The 19,027-nt window shown below is 49.9% G+C and overlaps 1 protein-coding gene across 1 annotated transcript; it reads right to left on the reverse strand.

Annotated features, from left to right (window-relative positions):
• Positions 1-1,472: 1,472 nt before the first annotated feature.
• Positions 1,473-18,781, reverse strand: LOC133345272 (G protein-activated inward rectifier potassium channel 1-like). Its single transcript, XM_061555887.1, has 3 exons — positions 17,670-18,781; positions 13,158-13,374; positions 1,473-5,783 (listed from the first exon to the last, which is right to left on the reverse strand). Exons 1-3 carry the CDS (start codon positions 18,363-18,365, stop codon positions 5,125-5,127), a joined length of 1,572 nt encoding a protein of 523 aa, XP_061411871.1. The 5' UTR covers positions 18,366-18,781; the 3' UTR covers positions 1,473-5,124.
• Positions 18,782-19,027: the final 246 nt, after the last annotated feature.

The following is a 19,027-nucleotide window of genomic DNA, read 5'->3' on the forward strand; positions in this document are numbered from 1 at the left end:
CATGTTTCCGTAAGCTATTTAAATGAGTCTGGTGCGTTTATGAATGTTACGGACGCAAACGCGCGATCACCGAAATGTCGATAATTCTGTAAGACGGTAATCGCAATCGAAATACCCGAGAGTGATTTTTTTAATGAAACTCTTTTTATTTGCAAAGTGGGAGGTTGCCAATTCATCTCGGTGACATGTCGAACAGTGTTGTATGAGATGGGGGGGGGGGGGGTAGCACAGTGCATGGCTGCTATGGGTCACGGGGCACCAAAAATGTTCCACAGACAAGATGTTTGGAACCAAACGATGCCATGTCGCAGCAGCGGCTTTGTCCGCCCGTCGAACGAAGACGGTCACCGCATCACTCTTTCATGCCCGCTTCTGCGTCCGTCTGGAACGCTCTTCCATCCGATATCAGGAACCCGCTGGAGCTATGCACTTTTAAATCGAAATTGAAAACGCATTTGTTTAGAACTTTTGTTTGAGTTTTGTTGTCATTCCCCCTCACCTCCAATTATCACGGTTGGCTTCGTGCGGTGGCGAAATAAGTTCAACGTACATACGTGAGAACGATGGGATCAATTTAAATGCCCTTTTTGCGTTTGTACCTGGTTGGCAATGTCTTCTCCTCGAGTAAGAATTGTCAACATTCTTCAGCCTTAAAAAACTACCACGATGTCTGTCACATGACGCCCAGCTTGGTTAATGATAGCTTTTGCATTCTGGATGGAAAAATTACGCATAGAAAGGACTTCATTAAAAAAACACGAAATTCCCAAGTTACCTTTTGAATCATCAGGTTCTATCAGCTGTGACGCATATTGCAAAAGAAACACCCCGTTGTATCGATGTGTGTTGAACTTCTTTCGCACCGTACGTAGCCAACCGTGCTAATCGGAGGTGCGGGGGACGGACAACAAACTGAACACACACAAAAACATCAGTTCTGAAGAAATGAATTGTATAAGCCGGTCCCCCTCTTTGCGAACACTTGTGCATACGGCTCTGCGATGTGTTTCCGGGTTGTAGGAAAGTCGGAACAACGTGCCTGAACGACATTTGGCACAACCCGAAAAAAACTGGAGAGCAATGACAAAGATCCCCCGTGTAGCCTGAACCGACCGTTGGGGCAAGTGCTGTAAGCAAGCACCTGATTGGAGAGCACAACCCCGACCACAATGCACGTGATCCGATGCGGCGAATGTATTTATGGATTAGCAAGACCATACTCTTTGGGTCTTTCGGTAAAGGTCACGTAGGTAGAAGACTAGATTTGAAGGTTTTGTGACTGCAAGGATTCATACTCTTAGTTTTTTTCGGTAAAGTCACGTAGGTAAAAAATAAAATTAAAATTAATAAATGTAAAATAAAAAATAAATATATATTTTTATTTTACTTTTATTAATTTTTCTTTAAATTTTAACCTACGTGACTTTATCGAAAAAACCTAAGAGTATAGATAGAAGACCATGCCGTATTCTTTTTGTTGCGCCGTGACCTTGTTTTGGAGTTCATGAATAAAAGAAGATTCGACCAAGAGACTGCTTCTTTGGCGCCCGCGTTCTCAGTGATGCGTAATCGGAAAAGCGAAGAGGCACCCAGAGCTCGCGGTGGTGGCGAACAAACAAAAACAGAAGCTGACATTTTTCGCTTATTTTAGCCACGAACCGTCAAAGAAAATGATCGGCTTGCGTGGCGCAGGATCACAGTGCAAACAACGCGTTGACAATAGAAAGGCTGCGGCTAAGCCTTTCGAAGCATAGCTTTACTTACAGGGAGTGGGAGATGTGCGCGCGCGTGTGCGTGCGCGTGTGTGCGTGTTTGTATATTTCAGTGGCTGCTTTATTCATATGCATGTCCGTATATACTGCATGTCATTATACTTGTACTGCACGTGCAAATGACGAAGCTATATACGCGCTGGACATTCGCATACACTTATTTTGATGACAAAGATCCCCCAATGTAGTCTCCACAGGTCGTTGGGGGGGGGGGGGGGGGGGGCTCTGTTAGCGAGCGCCTACGAAGGCCAACACGGCACAGCAGGAAGTGGCGTGTTCAGCACCACGCCCGGCCGCCTTTGTCACCCCAGTGCTGATAATTGTTTTTATACCTCCACACCAGGTATTCATTTGAGGCTGAGTCGACCCAGGGGAGGCACGGGGCCGGTTCAGATAATCGCCAATGATGCGAGGCTTGGCCATTAATCCAACTCGGTTCGCCAGCTCCTAAGTGCTGTGCGCTAATCAATGCACCACTGCTCCTCGCACGCACACACACACCAAGACAAAGAGACGAAGATTCCCCCGTATAGCCTTTAACCGATTGGTGGGGCAAGTGCTGCTAGCGACCACCTATGAAGGCCGGCACGGTACACGAAGGGGTGAGTCGTCGACAATATGCCTGGCGAGTGCCGATGTTTGTGCACTCATTTAAGGCCGAGTCAAACTAGGGGAGGTCCAGGACTATTGAAAATGTCTCTCCAGTTACTGGTCGTGAGCAGGAATCAAACTCCCATCGCCGGGATCGTGGCCCAGTGCGCAAACCACGGCACTGCTGCTCCCCATACACGCACGCGCACACACCTGCACGCACGCATACGCGCACGCATACACGCACGCGCACACACCTGCACGCACGCACGCGCGCGCACACAGTCGTAGAAAACCCACAGTTCGCGCGTGAATTTCTCACACGCAGCAAATTCAATCTGAGATGCAAAACCCCGTGAGTTTATTCGCCTTCCGCTTTCCCTGCACGTGCCGCACACACACACACGCGCTCGTCGTCCCGACACGTACGCTCCCACGCACCGAAGGCCAGTTTCACATGGCTACTGCTCCTTGCATTATGCATCCATAAAACCTGGACCCCCCCCCACCCATCAGCAGTCCAATGAGGGGGGATTTAATGGCTGCATGGCGAGGCGTATCATCCCCGAAGATATTATTTTCAATGACGTATCCCGACAACACACAAACAATCGCTTTGCCGGTGTCTATCTCCGTGCGGTGGCACCGAGGAGCCAGCGGAGGAGAGTTTTCTCCGTCGAACTCTTCGCCGTTACAAATTTCCCACCAAGTGGCACTTCATTGTGAAAGTCCCCCCCCCCCTCCCAGGAGAGACCATGTAGTTGAGTCATTATCCCGAGTGGGGATTTTGAACTCGCGAACCGTGAGTAAGGAGCGTTCTGCCACCGTCCCGCCAGGCCAGACAAACGTGAAATTGCTTGCTGTGAGCACGGTCGAAGGGTTATCCTCATTCTCATCCGGCAGCTCAAAGTTACGACTCGGCTAGCGGGGGGGAGGGAGGGGGGGCTGCAGATTAATCACGTAAGTCATCATCCGTCACGGCGGACTCCGCGTGGATTTCACCCGATATAATCCCAAAGAACAGCTTCCTTTCCCTTCGTCCCCATCCCCCTACTCCGCCACCCACACAGCGTGGACACAACCGGGTAAGGATGCCCCCCGTTTATGCCACTGCGTGCCTTGGCGGCTCGGCTCGCGTGTGCAGTTGCTCAATTAGGAGCCAACCTTGGCACGCACCACGCTCGGGGAGGGACGCATCCCTGTTCCTCCTACTCCACTTCCACCTCCTCCTCCTCCTCCGCAGCAGCAGCTGTTCAGGGGCAGTGACAGTCGACACAGCGGCTCGCAGAGCAGCACGGCGCGCCACTTATGCATCCGTTGGCAAGCGTGGAGATGAGACGAGCGTGTAACGGGAGGGGAACGGGGGGGGGGAGAAGGGGGCGATGCGGTGCGGGTTCAGGGTCGTCAGTGGTTGCCCCGTGAGCGACACTCGTTTACTTGTACACTTAACAACACAACGTAAGCATATGGGGCGGCAGTGGCTGTTGTTATTATTGAGGCTTTGTCATAAAGCCAACGTCCGACTTGCCTAAAATGCTGAACGGATAGAATCGAATACATGTTTCATGTAAAAGCGAATAGACGTTATGTAAATATGCTACGTTTTTTTTTTTACTACAGCTGTTACAACGTGCTTAATCAAGTACGTTTCTTACACGAGAGACATAAACAGCACAGACACTGCATCACCGAGTGACATAAAATATGTAGTGCATGTATTATATGATGATAATTTCGTTTTGTATACACATCACAAAGGAAAACACATGAGCAGCTTAAATTATATATCGAAACATGAACGTGTTATAAAATTGTGCAATAAGCTTCACAGCTTTAATAAATGTGTGCTATTTTGTTGCCTTTAATAACAATATAGAATTATGTATATATATAGGTAGCCCTGTTTATATTATTGTCACACATGCTAGGGCGTATCAGTAATCAAAGGTCTTTCATTGTAGGCACGGTATTCATGTATGGCATCAAAAAGCCACTCTGTTACCCTGAAAAATATGCACATTCATCAATGTGAAATTCTTTTCGTTCACACATTCTCTCTCTCTCTCTATTTCCCTCCCTCCCTCTCAAATTTTCTTTCCGACGGTGACCGAAACGCACGATCGCTCTGCGTGGTAACACTTTGTGCTATTCGGGATGCCGTCGGTGTGGGCTCGCCGTACGTAAAGGGGGCCGAGAGTTCAGATGTCCCGGAGGGACGAGGGGGTGGGTGGGTGGGTGGGGTGGTGAGGGAGCGATGAAAGCAGCACCGGTGGCAAATACCTCGCGGATCGACGGTGCAGTAAATCCCGAGGAATGCGTCGGCCCCGAAACCAAGCAGCAGCAGCAGCAGAGTGTGGATTCGAAACGGCCGAAGTCCCGTTGCTGTTCGCGGTGTTTCTGTTTCCCCCCCCCCCACCCATATTGGCGTTTCGCAGCGGGCTCGCGTTGAGTCGCAATTATAACGGCAACAACAACAACAACAAAAAACAGCCAATGCCTCGTACTGCAGCTAAAGGGGGAGTTTTCGGCTCGAGAAGTCGGAGGAGCGCCAGCGCCGCCAACGCTCTCAGAAGTCGCCAACTCTCCACCTCTCCCGTCGCCCGGCTCCTGCTGTCCGCCCCGTGCGCTCCATCTGCGTCCGCCCGTGGCGATACCGCTGGCGCTCACGCGATTCACGCTGACGCGGGTTCACAAAGCAGCAGCAGGACCACAGCCACTGCCACCCCCCCACACCCCCGCCTTCCCGTGCCCGCGCCAGCGCCTATCCGTTCATCTTGCGCAGCTTGGCCGGCAGGATCTCCTCGGGAGCTCGGAAACTGATGCACGTGTTCATCCGCTGCAGCTTGGCCGGCAACTCGGACCTGCCGCCCACCGCCGGGCTCCTCTGCACGCCCGCGTCCGAGTTCATCTTGAAGGTCCTGAGCGGGAAGCGCTCCTCGGGCTCCGAGCCCATGCGCTTCATCTTGAGCGGGATCTCGCCCATGCTGTCGCTGCCCATGCCGAAGCCGATGCCGGCGCTCGACACCGTCTCGCTGATGGTGGAGCTCATGCGCAGCAGCCGCCTGCTCTGGACGTCGCCGCCCCCCGCGCTCATCCTCTGCAGCTTGGACGGCAGACGCGCCGCGGCCGCGGGGGCCGCCGCCTCGCCGGGGCCGCCGTCCTGGCAGTCCAAGCCGCCCGAGTCTTTCCTGCGGTTCTCGGCGAGCAGGGCGCGCTGCGGCGACAGCGGCGACTGCAGCAGCGAGGTGGCCTCCTCCTGCTCCTTGATGCTCTGCGGCGCCGTGGGCACCTCGAAGGTGCTGTGGAACTGCGAGTAGTCGACGCGGAAGAAGCCGTCCTCGAGCGACATGACGGGCAGGAAGCGGTGGCCCCAGAGCACCTCGTCCTCCGTGTAGGAGGTGCGCGCCTGGCACGTCATGCCTACGCGACAGCGGCTGCACGGCTTTAATTTGCACGCGGGAGGCACACGAACGTCGACCGCGAACATCGATGCGCAGGAGAAGCCGGACGCGAGAACGGCGCGTCACGAGCAAGTCCGGCTGCGTGATTACGTCGAAAGCATTTTTGCTTGGATCGGGCATTGTTGCCCTTTGCATGCCCCACCACCACTGGTCTAATGTAAGGGGGTGCTGTTGCTTATATCCAGCGTCTACTGCATCTCACCTCTAGCTTCGACCGCATGCACGGGCAAGGTGAATGAGTGGAAGGCTTTACAAAAAGCAGTCATGGTACCTTTTACAGAGAAGCCGAATTCAGTGGGGAGAGTGGGAGAATTAGGACTTGCTACTTACAAGAAGATTACATGCAAACACATCATGGGACCTCCTTTGCCAGTACCAAAATATGATAATAGGCTTTCGCCCTTTTTTATGGCAACAAAACAGGTGTTGAGATGTTAAAACACCCAACTGAAACCTTTTTACAAGGAATCATGTCTGCATTAACCACAGTGCTTGTGGTCAGAATGCAAAAAAAAAACGCCTTTTGGCATCCGCTGGTCTAACACCGTTTGAGACGAGGCTCAAAAGAAAGCTGTCTCTGGTGTGGACCAATCAGTTTCAAGGACAATGCATATATTATCAGACATGATTCTTTGTAAAAGGTTGCAGTTTGGTGTTTAACATCTTAACACCTGCTTTGTTGTCAGACAAAAAGAGGGGAAACCTATTATCATTACAAGCAAAGTTCGAATTCATTTATCGTAAGAAACAAATGTGGTTTCATGAAAGGGTGCGGGACACGAGAAGCTTTGTAAATGGCGCATAGAACATGGCCAGGCGTTGTGTGTGTATGTGTGTCGTGGACTATGAGAAGGTTGTCATTGACAGGTTTGCAGATTTTCAAGGGATGGTGGCAGGCATGTATGTGTGTTGATCTTCTTTCGCACCGTACGTAACTAATCGTCTTGATTGGCTGACGAGTGAGTTAATCAAAACACTGCAAAGCAAGATGGGTACAATGATCAATGTAGATAGGACAGACGTTAAGAGATTGTCGAGGAAAGGTGGAGGAAGCCTTGAATGTCAAGATTGACGGACAATTGGTAGAATGGGTGAAGACATTGATGATCCTGTGCGCATTGATCCGTGGAAGATGGATTGGCGTGTCGCAGACAACAAAGATTGAGGATTGGCGGTGGAGTAAGAGGCATTCAGGAGGAAGAAAGAGTTGCTGACAAGAACGACGAGTGAAATGGTGAAGAATAAAGAGGAAAAGATGAAGAATGAGAAGATGAATAAGATCAATGAGATCAAGAAGATGAAGATGAATAAGATCAATAATATCAAGAAGATGAAGAAGATGAAGATGAATAAAATCAATTAGATCAAGAAGATGAAGGAGTAGAAGATGAATAAAATCAAAAAGATCAAGAAGATGAAGAAGATGAAGATGAATAAGATCAAGAAGATCAAGAAGATGAAGAAGAATAAGATCAATAAGATGAAGATGAATAAGATCAATAAGATCAAGAAGATGAAGAAGATGAATAAGATCAATAAGATCAAGAAGATCAAGAAGGAGAAAATGAAAAGATGGAGAACATGAATAAGAAGATGAATAAGGAGAAGGACAAGATGAAGCAGTGGTGTGGAAGTGTAGCTGTGCACGGAGCGAAAAACGTGGCGACTGACAAAAGACGCGGCGAGACGTTGGAGGCGTTAGGAGACGTGGGTATTGAAGGAGGATGCAGAGGGTGAGGCTGGACAGAGACGAAGACCAGTGGAGGAACATCGCAAAGCACCAACGGAGGAGGAAGCAGAATGGAAGTCACTGGAAGGAGAGAGAAGAACTGGACTGGACGCATTCCAAGAGGGGACGTTTAAATTAACAAAGGCACCACAGGAGGAAGTTGTGACTGGATGAGAAGGCCAAGGATTGCGATGTTGAAAGAGCCAAAAGGAATACAAATAGTTTCGTGGAAATGAGGAAGGCAGGTAACAGAGGAAGGTGGGGAAATTTTTATAATTTATTATTTATGGTTACCAGGTAAGGCTCAGTGAGCTATATAACTTTTTTCAGAAGCGACCTGGCCACAAATGATAGCCCCATGAAGTGGCTCATCACGTGGAAATGTATAGCAGACACATACTCTAAACGCGTGATGTTGATTCTAAATTTGGAGGGAAAAACCGGAACACCCGGAGAAAAATCCGCGACCTCCAAATATACAGCAGGCGTCAGGGTCAGGATCAAACCCAAGCAAGGTAGTTAACATCTCACCACCACAGCCAAGCTCCTGCCGTTACTGTTGCTCGTGATTTGGAGAGGCACTTCGAGTCGCAAGGCTCGTTTTTTTGTCACCAAGGTCAACGAGTAGCCAATTCCTTCCTGCGTGAATTATCTCGTGGGTTGAAACTGGATTTCTCAAGGGGGGGGGGGGAAGCTTGCATTTAAAAGGGGAGAAAACACACAAACGTACAAACATAAAGACTGGTCTACAAGGTACTCGAGTACACCTCCATGCTGGTTGGGACTTCCACGCACGTGGAGGCCTTTTGCACAATACAAGAGCCCGCCACCTCTTCTTGGTTCTTTCGGTAAAGTCACGTAGAAGGGAAATAATCAAATAATAAACATAAAACATAATAAAAATACTTCTCACGACGTTTCGGCCACAATGCAAGCAGCCGTCCTCAGGTGAAGAACAGGTCTGTCGGGAAGACAGACCTGTTCCAACAGATCTGTTCTTCACCTGAGGACGCTGTTTGCGTTGTGGCCGAAACGTCGTGAGAATTATTTTATTATGTTTTATTTTTATTATTTGATTATTTCCCTTCTACGTGACTTTACCGAAAGAACCAAGAAGATGAATCCCTGCAGTCACGAAAGCTTTACATCGAAAAGCCTGCCACCTCTGAAGCGGCTGCATTACAGGTGGGCAGATGCCCATGCTGGACATCTGTGGGGAAAAAAACGAAGAGCTTCGTAGCTCATCGGATTCCTCCTGCAGCCGAAATAAAGATTCCGATTCTGGGAGCCGAAAACGCTTGGCGAGTCACACGAGAAGGACAAACCCGTAACTTGAAGCTTTCGTGATTGCAGGAATTCATATTCTTGGGTCTTTCGGTAAAGTCACGGAGATATATAATATTTTCTTTGAATAATATTTTCTTTGAACATATCTTCGTGACTTTACCGATAGACCCAAGAATAAGGACAAACCCGTTGTGTTTTGTGGGGGTGGGGGGGGTCACTGCACTTCAGGCCACAACGCTTCTCTTTCTGCTTCTTTCCCTCGCACTGCTACACCTGGGAATTCCCCCATCTCGTTTTCCAAAGGTCTCGCAATGATCTTTGCACACTTGGAGAAATACATTGCACACTGCTCATCATCGCCTCCGATTAGCACGGCTGGCTGCGCACGGCGCGAAACAAGTTCAACCCATAATGCGTACATACTCTTTGGTTCTTTCGGTAAAGTCACGTAGGTATAAAATAACCGAAAGAAGCAAAGGGTATGGATTCCTGCAGTCACGAAAGCTCCAAATCAAGATTAATGCGTACATATTTAACAAATTTGACGGTGCTGTTTGTTGCTGGCCGCCTAATGTTTTGGGCCTGTGCTCAGCAACTGGATGTTATCTCCCTCGCCTGGTATGCAGGAGATCGTGGATTCAATCCCGAGCCTGACGATGCCTGTTGTATAACTGGAACTCCGAAAGTTCTCTCCTAGTGGTCGCGTGGATTTTTCTCCGGGTTCCTCCAGTTTTGCCCCCCACTTTTAGAAACACGCGTTTACATGACTTCACTGCTCCCCTAAATTCCCACGTGTGATGATATGAGCCACTGCGATGAGTATTCATGTGTGTTTAATTCTAGATTCGAAGCTTTCGTGACTGCAAGGATTCATACTCTTAGTTCTTTCGGTAAAGTCACGTAGGTAAAAAATGAAATAAAAATTTATAAAAAAATCAAAATAAATAATAAAATCACGACGTTTCGGAGGCAAGACAAGTCTTGATGCAGCAAATCTGGCTGTGACGGTCCCACCTGATGACGGAGACTTGTGTTGCCTCCGAAACGTCGTGATTTTATTTTTTTATTTTTTATTTCTTATTAATTTTCATTTCATTTTTTATCTACGTGACTTTACCGAAAGAACTAAGAGTATTCATGTGTGGCCAGGTATCCTCGGAAAAAAAACTGGTAAATAAAATGGTACGCAAAAAAAACTGCGCTTAAAACAAATATTATTTAAATATATATATGAAATCGCAGCTATGGGTGAAACAGCTTTGCACTCTACTAAGGTAGCTTCCAGGCGGATTTTATCCCCAAGGGCCGTGAGAGTCGCCGCACAGCGCACACGGCAACAGCAGCAGAGTGATTGGCCGCTCTTCAATTGTGAGATTAGAACATTTCTAGATATTTCCATCATTCCTTCATCGGGTTTACAGTGTGTAGGTTCATCTTCTTGGTTCTTTCGGTAAAGTCACGTAGAAGGGAAATAATAGAATGATAAAATTTAAACATAATAAAATAATTCTCACGACGTTTCCGCCACAACGCAAGCAGCCGTCCTCAGGCGAAGAACAGGTCTGTCGGAAAGACAGCGTCTGAAGAACCAAGAAGATGAATCCCTGCAGTCACGAAAGCTTTAAATCGAAAGTGTGTAGGTTGTGAACCTTCTCGGTGGTCACACCTTGACATGGGGGGTGGGTGGGGAGAGGGGGGGGGGCGGAATTGGCCGACCGATCGAGCCCGAGGTGGCGAGCTCGTTGTGCGAACGCGACCGTGCGACGCTTGACTGGAGAGGGAGCTAAAATCGCAAAGCTGACTGCGCACGCTTACCAAACAAACAAACAAAAACCCAACATCGCTCCGGCGTGCGCAGCAACATCAACCACGCCGGTATCTGGCGTAATGGCGTGCGTAAAATAGCACCGTCCCATTTCAATGCAAACGCCTTCATTAAGATTCTCTACGTGGGGTCCCTTTTTTATTTTTCTACGCGACTATTAATAAACTAATGGATTGCTAAAATCACAACGCTTGTCAAAATTAACCCATTATTAACATCAATTAATGTAGGCTCAGCGGGGTGGGATCAGCTGTATCATCTGCACACGCGGGGGGATCAATCAGCGTTGGCACCTGGGGGTCGGGCTCCGAGCGCGAGGGCATTGCGGATGGCCAGGCCTCGCCGCTGCTGCTGCCACCCCCTGCGTTGTGACGCAGCGGACGCCACGGCAGGCACACGCAAGGGGCACCAATGCGTGGTGGGGGAGTGGTGGCGCAGCGGTTCAGCGCACCGAGCTACGATAGCCGGCGACCGGGGTTCGATTATTCACGCCGACGGCCAACGCCGGTGACGATTCGTCTGAAGCCCGGTCATGGGCCTCGCCCAGGTCGACTCAGCCTCAAATAGTCCGTTCAGATTTGGCTGCTGTGAAGCGTTTGGCTGCGATATATTTCCACTTCGTTGAGCTATCATTTGTGGCCAGGTCGCTTCTGATAAAGAGCTACAGCATAGCTCAGTAGGCTGGCACCTGGTAAAATAAAACAAATAGTTTATAGTTTAGTTTCAAATGCGTACCTGGCGCGGTGTGTAAACATCGCCACTGGGGAGACAAAGACGGTCGGGTGTGGTGTTGACCATCCACCCACTCTCGTGCGCCATGCTGGCCTTCATAAGCGCTCGCTAACAGCACCTGCCCCAACATACCGTTAAAACTACACGGGGGATCTTTGTCTTGAATGAGCTTTGTGCTCCCGGTTCGGAGGGATAATGTAACAGAGAGCCGCGTTTCTCTCTTGTGGAGAAGACACAGGGACGGCGCTGTGCATCGCTTGGAGACAGGAGGGGAGCTCTACTGCTTGGGTGTGGAAATCGAAAAAGAGACATAGTGCCGCTGTTACTCATCTGCCAAACGGTCGTAATGCGGCTCGGATGCAGTGCCCTTGCTGACTGATGGTGAGGCTCTGTTTTTGTGGGTAGGCACTCGGCAGCACGTACGTTTTTGTTTTTTTGACAAACAAGCCACTCGTTTGAGACAATCAAGGGAGAGTGGTGTGTGAGCGGTTCGGGGATTTTCAGGCTGAACAATGTACGCTAACCGACCGTCATCCTGGGGTTACACGTGGGCATAGCTGCGCAAGGTTTCAGGACAGAACGAATGACGAAATCGAATATACGCCGCAATGATTTGCCCGACACCTGAGCGTGACGCAGCAGTCTGACGCAGCTGTGCCGCCACAATTGCCGCTCAGAGGGGCGGCATCGGTCATTTACATCTCAGCGCCGGAGCAGGTACAACGTCTAACACTTCACAGCCAGCGTGCAGCTAATGCGACTCATGAGCGCCCTTCGTGTGCCTCTTGAGTCCTATCATTTTTCTGTCTAATGAGACATTGTGGGTTGGCGCTCATAAAGACTTGGGGGTTTGCCAAATAACGTGCGTCGCCCATTAACACAGTTGATTCCTTGCATCGCTACTGTCACCCAGTGATTATTTTGGAACATTACAATGGTAACACGGTGTGATGGAATGCAATGCCAGGTTACTCTGTTACAAAACTCTGCTCTGGTAGCTGTCATCCGATCAAGTGCAATTCTCTAAAACGTCAAACACAGGTGGGTGAACAACACGAGATCCTGTTTCGGCCTGCGCTGTGTGCTCGGGCCCAGCTGTTTTAAAACGAGAGTGTAAGAACATTGCGCTGCAGTCGAGATGAGATAAAACCCAAGCGGCGGAGAGCATTTACTTTACGTTGCAATAAAAGCCAATTAAACTACTTGAACAACTCTTTTTTTATTTGAGCAGTTAAGGCTCATTGAGCCAAATTTCTTTTTTTCAGAAGCGACCTTGCCACACATGATAGCACACCAACGAAGTGGCCTATCATCGCGTGGGAATGTACAGAGCCAAATACTGTAAACGCGTGTCGCTTCTAACTGTGAAGGGAAAAACCGGAAGACCCGGAGAAAAAAATCCATGTATTAGGATCCCGATTGGGGGACCTCGAAAAAAATCCATGTATTAGGATCCCGATTGGGGGACCTGGAAAAAAATCCACGCATTCGGGTCCCGATTGGGGGTCCTGGAGAAAAATCCACACATTAGGGTGCCGATTGGGGGACCTGGAAAAAAATCCACGCATTAGGGTGCCGATTGGGGGTCCTGGAGAAAAATATACGCATTAGGGCCAGATTGGAGAACCTGCAGAAAAATCCACGCATTGGGGCCCAACGGCAAAACGACTTGACCAGGAGCTCACACGGCGCGTCCGCCGTTTAAAACGCCGCGTCGGCGCGGGGCCAACCCCGAGTTTTCCGGCACGGCGCTCTCTCACCGGTCGTCTCGACGATGCCCTCGAGGATGACGACGATCTCGAATTGCTCCGTCTGCATGGAGCGATAGGAGAGCTCGTAGAAGGGGCTGTTGGTGTCGATGATGTGGCAGATGGTGAGGGGCGACACCAGAAACAGCTGATCGGCGCCCGTGCCGAATCCCACGTCCAGCTCCAGCTGATCCAGTGGCAGGAACTCGCCCTCCGGCGTCTGCCGCGACTGCCCGCCCGCCCGCGCGCGCACACGGCAGGGATTTTGTTACGCTCGCAGGGGAGACTCCGCAGGGCTCGGCGCGTTCTCTCCGCCTCCTCGCCTTCTTGTTTCTCAGCAACAAAAAACTTTTATTTTTGTTAAGCAATTTTTTTTTTATTGTCGTCGTTTAAAGAAGCCAGAATGCAGGTGGGGAATTTAAAAAGGAAGGGTAGAAAAACAACAACAGGTAACGTCTTCTTGGTTCTTTCGGTAAAGTCACGTAGAAGGGAAGTACGTGACTTTACCGAAAGAACCAAGAAGATGAATCCCTGCAGTCACGAAAGCTTTAAATCGAAATTTAACAGGTAACGTGTAACAAGCTAGGTGCGTCACGCACCCTCGAAATTAGGGGTCGAACGAGGGCGCCAGGGCTGGCTGGCCCACCCCGGTGGGAATGACGATTGGGAGGCAGTGAATTTAAGTTGGGGGGGGGAGAATGGGGAGGGGAGAGGTAATGTAGCCAAACAGAACACACCCCCCCCCCCAAAAGAAAAAAACACAAACGCGATGTCCAAGTTTCTCAATTTTGTGATCTCCAAGGAATAACGGTTCCAGTATCAAGAGTTGAACTGAGCAATGACGATATCATGTGACCTTGTTAGCCAGTGCAACAGCTGTGTTAAAGATGTTCGAACACCAAATAGAAACCTTTTGCAAGGAATCGAGTCTGCATTAACCACACGCAACTTGTGGCGGACATGCAAACACACATCTCTTATTATAATGTGTGCATTGTCTTTGAAACGCAATGTCTCTGGTGTCGGCCAACCAGTTTGAAAGACAATGAAAAAATCATCAGCGTGTTTGTTTTCATGTTTCCCCACAAGCACACGTGGTTCATGCAGACTTGATTGCTTGCAAAAGGTGCCTCTTTGGCGTTGGAACATCTTAACACCTCCTGTTTTACTGTCAGAAAGGGTTAAATTGATTCGTAGTTTTCACACTTCAGCAATAACTTTTAGCGGCACACATTTCGAATGCAATGAAGGTCCGTCTACTGCGCATCTTGAGTTTATTTCGCGTTCAGTGTGGCTTTGCCTCGAGCATGCATTTTTTTAATAGTTACGAAGCATATGGTGGGCTTTGCCAATTAAATTAAGTCTTCCTGGTTCTTTCGGTAAAGTCACGTGGAAGGGAAATAATAAAATAATAAAATTAAACATTATAAAATACAATTCTCACGACGTTTCGGCCACAACGCAAGCAGCCGTCCTCGAAATTTAAATCGAAATTTTAATTAAGTCTGCTGTTTTCACCTTGTGCTTATTTGTGGTACATGCTGTCAAGTGCAGAAACTGCGGCGTGTTTCACACGGGCAGTGGACTCTGCCTGGTACGATGGGGATGGCTTATTTGAATTTGTATGTGTTTGGGTGATTTGTTTATCTTTCTTGTACTCTGCACTACTATTTAGTTTAAGTAGCTGTGTGTTGTTGTAACGTTCTTACCCGGCCCCTACCGGATAAATAAATATCCTGATTTTGAAAAAAAAAAATCTGCAATCTCACTGCGCAGTTGACGTCTGCAGGCAAGTCGCACGTTCCCGTCAGAGAGTGTGTCACAGATGACGCATTCACTCTCGTTGCCTTTAAAGCGAGGAAATATAAACTCACAAATGTTAATATGATAACAGTTTTTTTTGGGTGAAATCGCGTAAATGTAATTGTGCCGTTAAACCCGCCACCACCCGACACAGCCAATTCGCAAGGTTTGCCACGTAAACAAAACGTGCCAATTCGTTACTACTTCAACAAAACGGTGTGTGTGTGTGTTGGAGAGCAAAACCCACGACCTTCACAATTTGAGTACGACTTACAAATGTTCTGCCCAGGCGTACGCCAACACTTTGAAAAATGCAACTTGACTCGATTAGACTTAGCTTGAACTATTTATTTTATTTTATACCTACGTGACTTTACCGAAAGAACCAAAGATTATGAATCCCTGCAGTCACGAAAACTTCAAATCTAGATTAGCTTGAACACGTATCTCCTGCGGCTCGAGACCACAATTGACCTATTATCATCTTCAGTAGCAGTAGACCGCATGAGGAACAAGTGACTGATGCTAATAATTAAATGCCGGGTGGCCCAATTCGGTATAGAGAAAGCCTCTGAAGGGATCCATGTGCAAGGTGATGAATGCATTGTGGACACAAAACAGCGGTGTCATTGAGTCACCCTCACGGAGACAGCCAATAATTGGGTTTGCTGGCTCCACCAGGTCCGGTCGAGTCATCAGAATTTCGTAACCCGTCCCCCCCTCCCCCCCCTCGTACGGGAGGAACATTGCAGGCGGCTACAGAGAGATAAATGAGCCACTGATGCATTCGTCCATTTCGCTAAAGACTTATGGGTCCCCCGAGCCCCGCGGCACGGCGATGTGAAGGTGCGCGGTGGGGGTGGAGAGCACTACGGTTGCAGGGGGTGGTACTGGCAGCCGTAAATCAGGGGGGCGACACGCACACACACACACGCACACACAATGTGTTTACTGCCGAATGGCTATTCCCAAGCAATATCCACGCGATGACAATTGTGTGATCACAGCGTAGTTACTTGCTCCGGTACGGCATTGGTGTAGCGTGCAGATTCATTGGTGTGGCCAGTTTGTGATCACAGCGTAGTTACTTGCTCCGGTACGGCATTGGTGTAGCGTGCAGATTCATTGGTGTGGCGTGCAGATTCATTGGTGTGGCGTGCAGATTCATTGGTGTGGCGTGCAGATTCATTGGTGTGGCGTGCAGATTCATTGGTGTGGCGTGAAGATTCATTTGCTTTGTGTTCGTTCATGGGAACGAGCTGCGTCACCTGGCCCGAACAATGTAAAACATTTTCTGAAACTGATGCAATTGAGACAACACGAGTATTAACCGACGTGTCAAATTGCAATACGTGTCCTGTTGGTTTTCGTTGCAAGATATAATATTCGAGAAGGGTTTTAGGGCCAGCCCGACTTTCTATCCCCAGGCACTGTGCGGATATATCTCTTAACATGATTGGGATGCCAATGTCACGTCAAGATAAGCCCCCCCCAAAAAATACATCCGAAGAAGACCAGGCTTCACACAAACCGTGCAATCCGCGAGATGGGTTTAATCGAAAAGAGGGCTTCGTGAGGACACAAAGTGCCGTGCCCAGTCATGGCGAGGAAAGCAGGTTGGGTAGTTTTCCAAATAGACAGCTGTTTACGTTAATTAACATTTTGTCTCTTATTAAATACGAATATATCGTTTAGAATGACGCTCTAGTTGCCATAAACTTGACAAGAACACACGAGAAGTACCCTCTCAATCACAGGTAATGTTAGTTTTTTTTTAATCTAATTATTCTATATATTGGGTGCGGGTAAATGTATTGGAAAGTAAAAAAACGTCGAGCTTCGGATGTTTGGTTCGCGCCGAGTTCCGACACGCACATTTAAAACAAAGCCTCGGGTAGGATCTCAAAAGTGACATCGCTCCGTGTGTGCCCTGCTCAAAGCACGCGTAGGATTGTTACTCAATTCCGAACGATCGCGTGTGTAATTCCCACGTTCATATGGACGGGGATAATCATATAGGGTAGAAACTAATTTCCTGCCCGCACAGCGATTCCAGTAATTCACAGGCGCATTTGGTTGATTTGGACCCCGTAATTCCATTTGCCCACCCGCTACCGCTTGCGGGTTTCGTGCTCGAAGCACAACGACCGAGAAGAGAAGCAAGAGAGACATGACCTCGACCAGCGAGAGTATCCCCCCAGCTCGCTCTAAACGAAGGCGACACGAGCTCGCTAGAGGAAGTCGCCACCGACTCAGCCCCAGCACCGCAACGTTGGGGGTGGAGAGGGGGGCGTGCGGGAGCGAGCTGAGCCCCAACCCTCCTACTGAAGGAACCAGACATCCCCTTCTATATTCGTAGTCATGTCAAGACATATTTTTGGTCCTTTCGGTAAAGTCACGTAAATAGAAAAAAAAAATAAAAGCAAAAAAAAAAACCCCACGACGTTTCGATCGCAACACAAGCGGTCTTCATCAGCTGGAGAGAACAAAGTCAAGACAAGTCGGTGCCCTGTATACATAGAGTGGGGGGAGGGGGGGAGGCTGCGGTAGAACGCAGTACAGACAAAGGCGCGTCACATCGCGACTCATTCCGTTGTGGGCCACCAACATTTGTTGAAAGTTTGTTTAGCGTCCACTGTGTCGCCCCACCTCCCCCCTCCCCTCGCCGCCACCCCCCCCCTCGACTATTCAAACAACCTTCGCGCTGCCGTGTTGACTCACCCTGAGCAGCTTGCAGCGGATCTGCGCCGACACCATGTGGCTGTTGCGCAGGTTCCCGACGCGGAACATGAGGCAGAGTCTCCCGTCGCGCATCGAGATGACCGCGCTCTCGCTGAACATGAGCGTCTCGGCGCGCTTCTTGGGCTGCGACATCTTGATGAACATGCAGCCCACGAGGAAGGCGTCCACGATGGAGCCGAGCAGCGACTGGAAGAGGAAGAGGAGGATGCCCTCGGGGCACCGCTCCGTGATGTAGCGGTGGCCGTAGCCGATGGTCGCCTCCGTCTCGATGAAGAAGAGGAACGCCGACGGGAAGTTGTAGACGTTGGCGACGCACGGCGTGTAATCCGCGTCGCGCGCGATGTCCATGTCTCCGCGTATGTAGGCGATGAGCCACCAAAATCCGGCCATCACGAGCCACGCCACGGTGTAGGTGAGGATGAAGATGAGCAGGTTCCAGCGCCACTTGAGGTCGACGAGCGTGGTGAAGATGTCGGAGATGTATCGGCCCGTCTCGCCACTCACGTTGCCGTGCTGCACGTTGCAACGGCCGTTCTTGGCGACGAATCGCTGCCGCTTTTTCTTCTTCTTGCAGTCCGTGCCGCGACCTCCTCGGCCTCCGAAGCCCCCGGGCCCGCTCACCACGCTAGACACCACCTGGTACTCCTCCACGGATCGTCGGCAGAACAGGGACATGCTTGAGGCGTCGCTGCTGGGGAGAAATGGGGGGAGGGGGCGAATGGGGGTGGGGGGACGATGTTGGAACCGTTACGGCTACAGCCGCGCGGCGTTCTGGGGGTTCTGTGCCGAGGCCGATTCGTCGCCGTTGCTGCTGATGCTGCTGCTGATGCTGCGGGCGGAGCTTGAGGTGGTGCCTCTCGTGAAGAGCCAGGTGATGCGCCTTCGAGATGACTTCCTCCGAATCCTCGATCTCACCATCTCGCACACGTGACAAGCTTGGCCCTTGTGTTGTTGTTGTTGCTGTGTGTGTGTTTTATCCAAAAGGGTCCGTGGTTCCGTTGTTTTGTTTGTTTGGTAAAAAACTAAAAGTGCGACTGCTCGCAATGGAAAGCGGGCGAAATGAGCCCGTCGTGTGAGTGGTGTGAGGGAGAGAGCAGAGGAACAGCGCTGAGTATGAGGCGTGGAGGAGGAGTGGTTCGTGCGGGTGGGGGGGCGGTGATGTGTGGGGGGGGGTGATGGTGGCTGGGGAGGAGCGCTGGGCGGGCCTTGGTGCTGAAATGGACAGCGTCTCGGCAGGGCTCAGTGCCCATTACATAACGCGCCCCGCGCTGATCCGAGACGTGGCCGCGCTGCGCCTTTAAGCCAACGGAGCAATGCAATCGGAACGAGGGTTTCTG

This window comes from Lethenteron reissneri, chromosome 21, assembly GCF_015708825.2.
Source record: "Lethenteron reissneri isolate LAM-NWPU_2019-01 chromosome 21, ASM1570882v1, whole genome shotgun sequence".
Lineage (NCBI taxonomy): Eukaryota > Metazoa > Chordata > Hyperoartia > Petromyzontiformes > Petromyzontidae > Lethenteron > Lethenteron reissneri.

Excerpts from the sequence above, each read along its gene's own strand:
- LOC133345272 (XM_061555887.1), bottom strand. The coding sequence starts at position 18,365 with ATGTCCCTGTTCTGCCGACGATCCGTGGAGGAGTACCAGGTGGTGTCT. Across the intron at positions 13,375-17,669 it reads TCCGCTGCAAGCTGCTCAGG|TCGCGGCAGACGCCGGAGGG; the intron begins GTGAGTCAACAC and ends GCGGGCGGGCAG. Across the intron at positions 5,784-13,157 it reads GGGCATCGTCGAGACGACCG|GCATGACGTGCCAGGCGCGC; the intron begins GTGAGAGAGCGC and ends GCTGTCGCGTAG.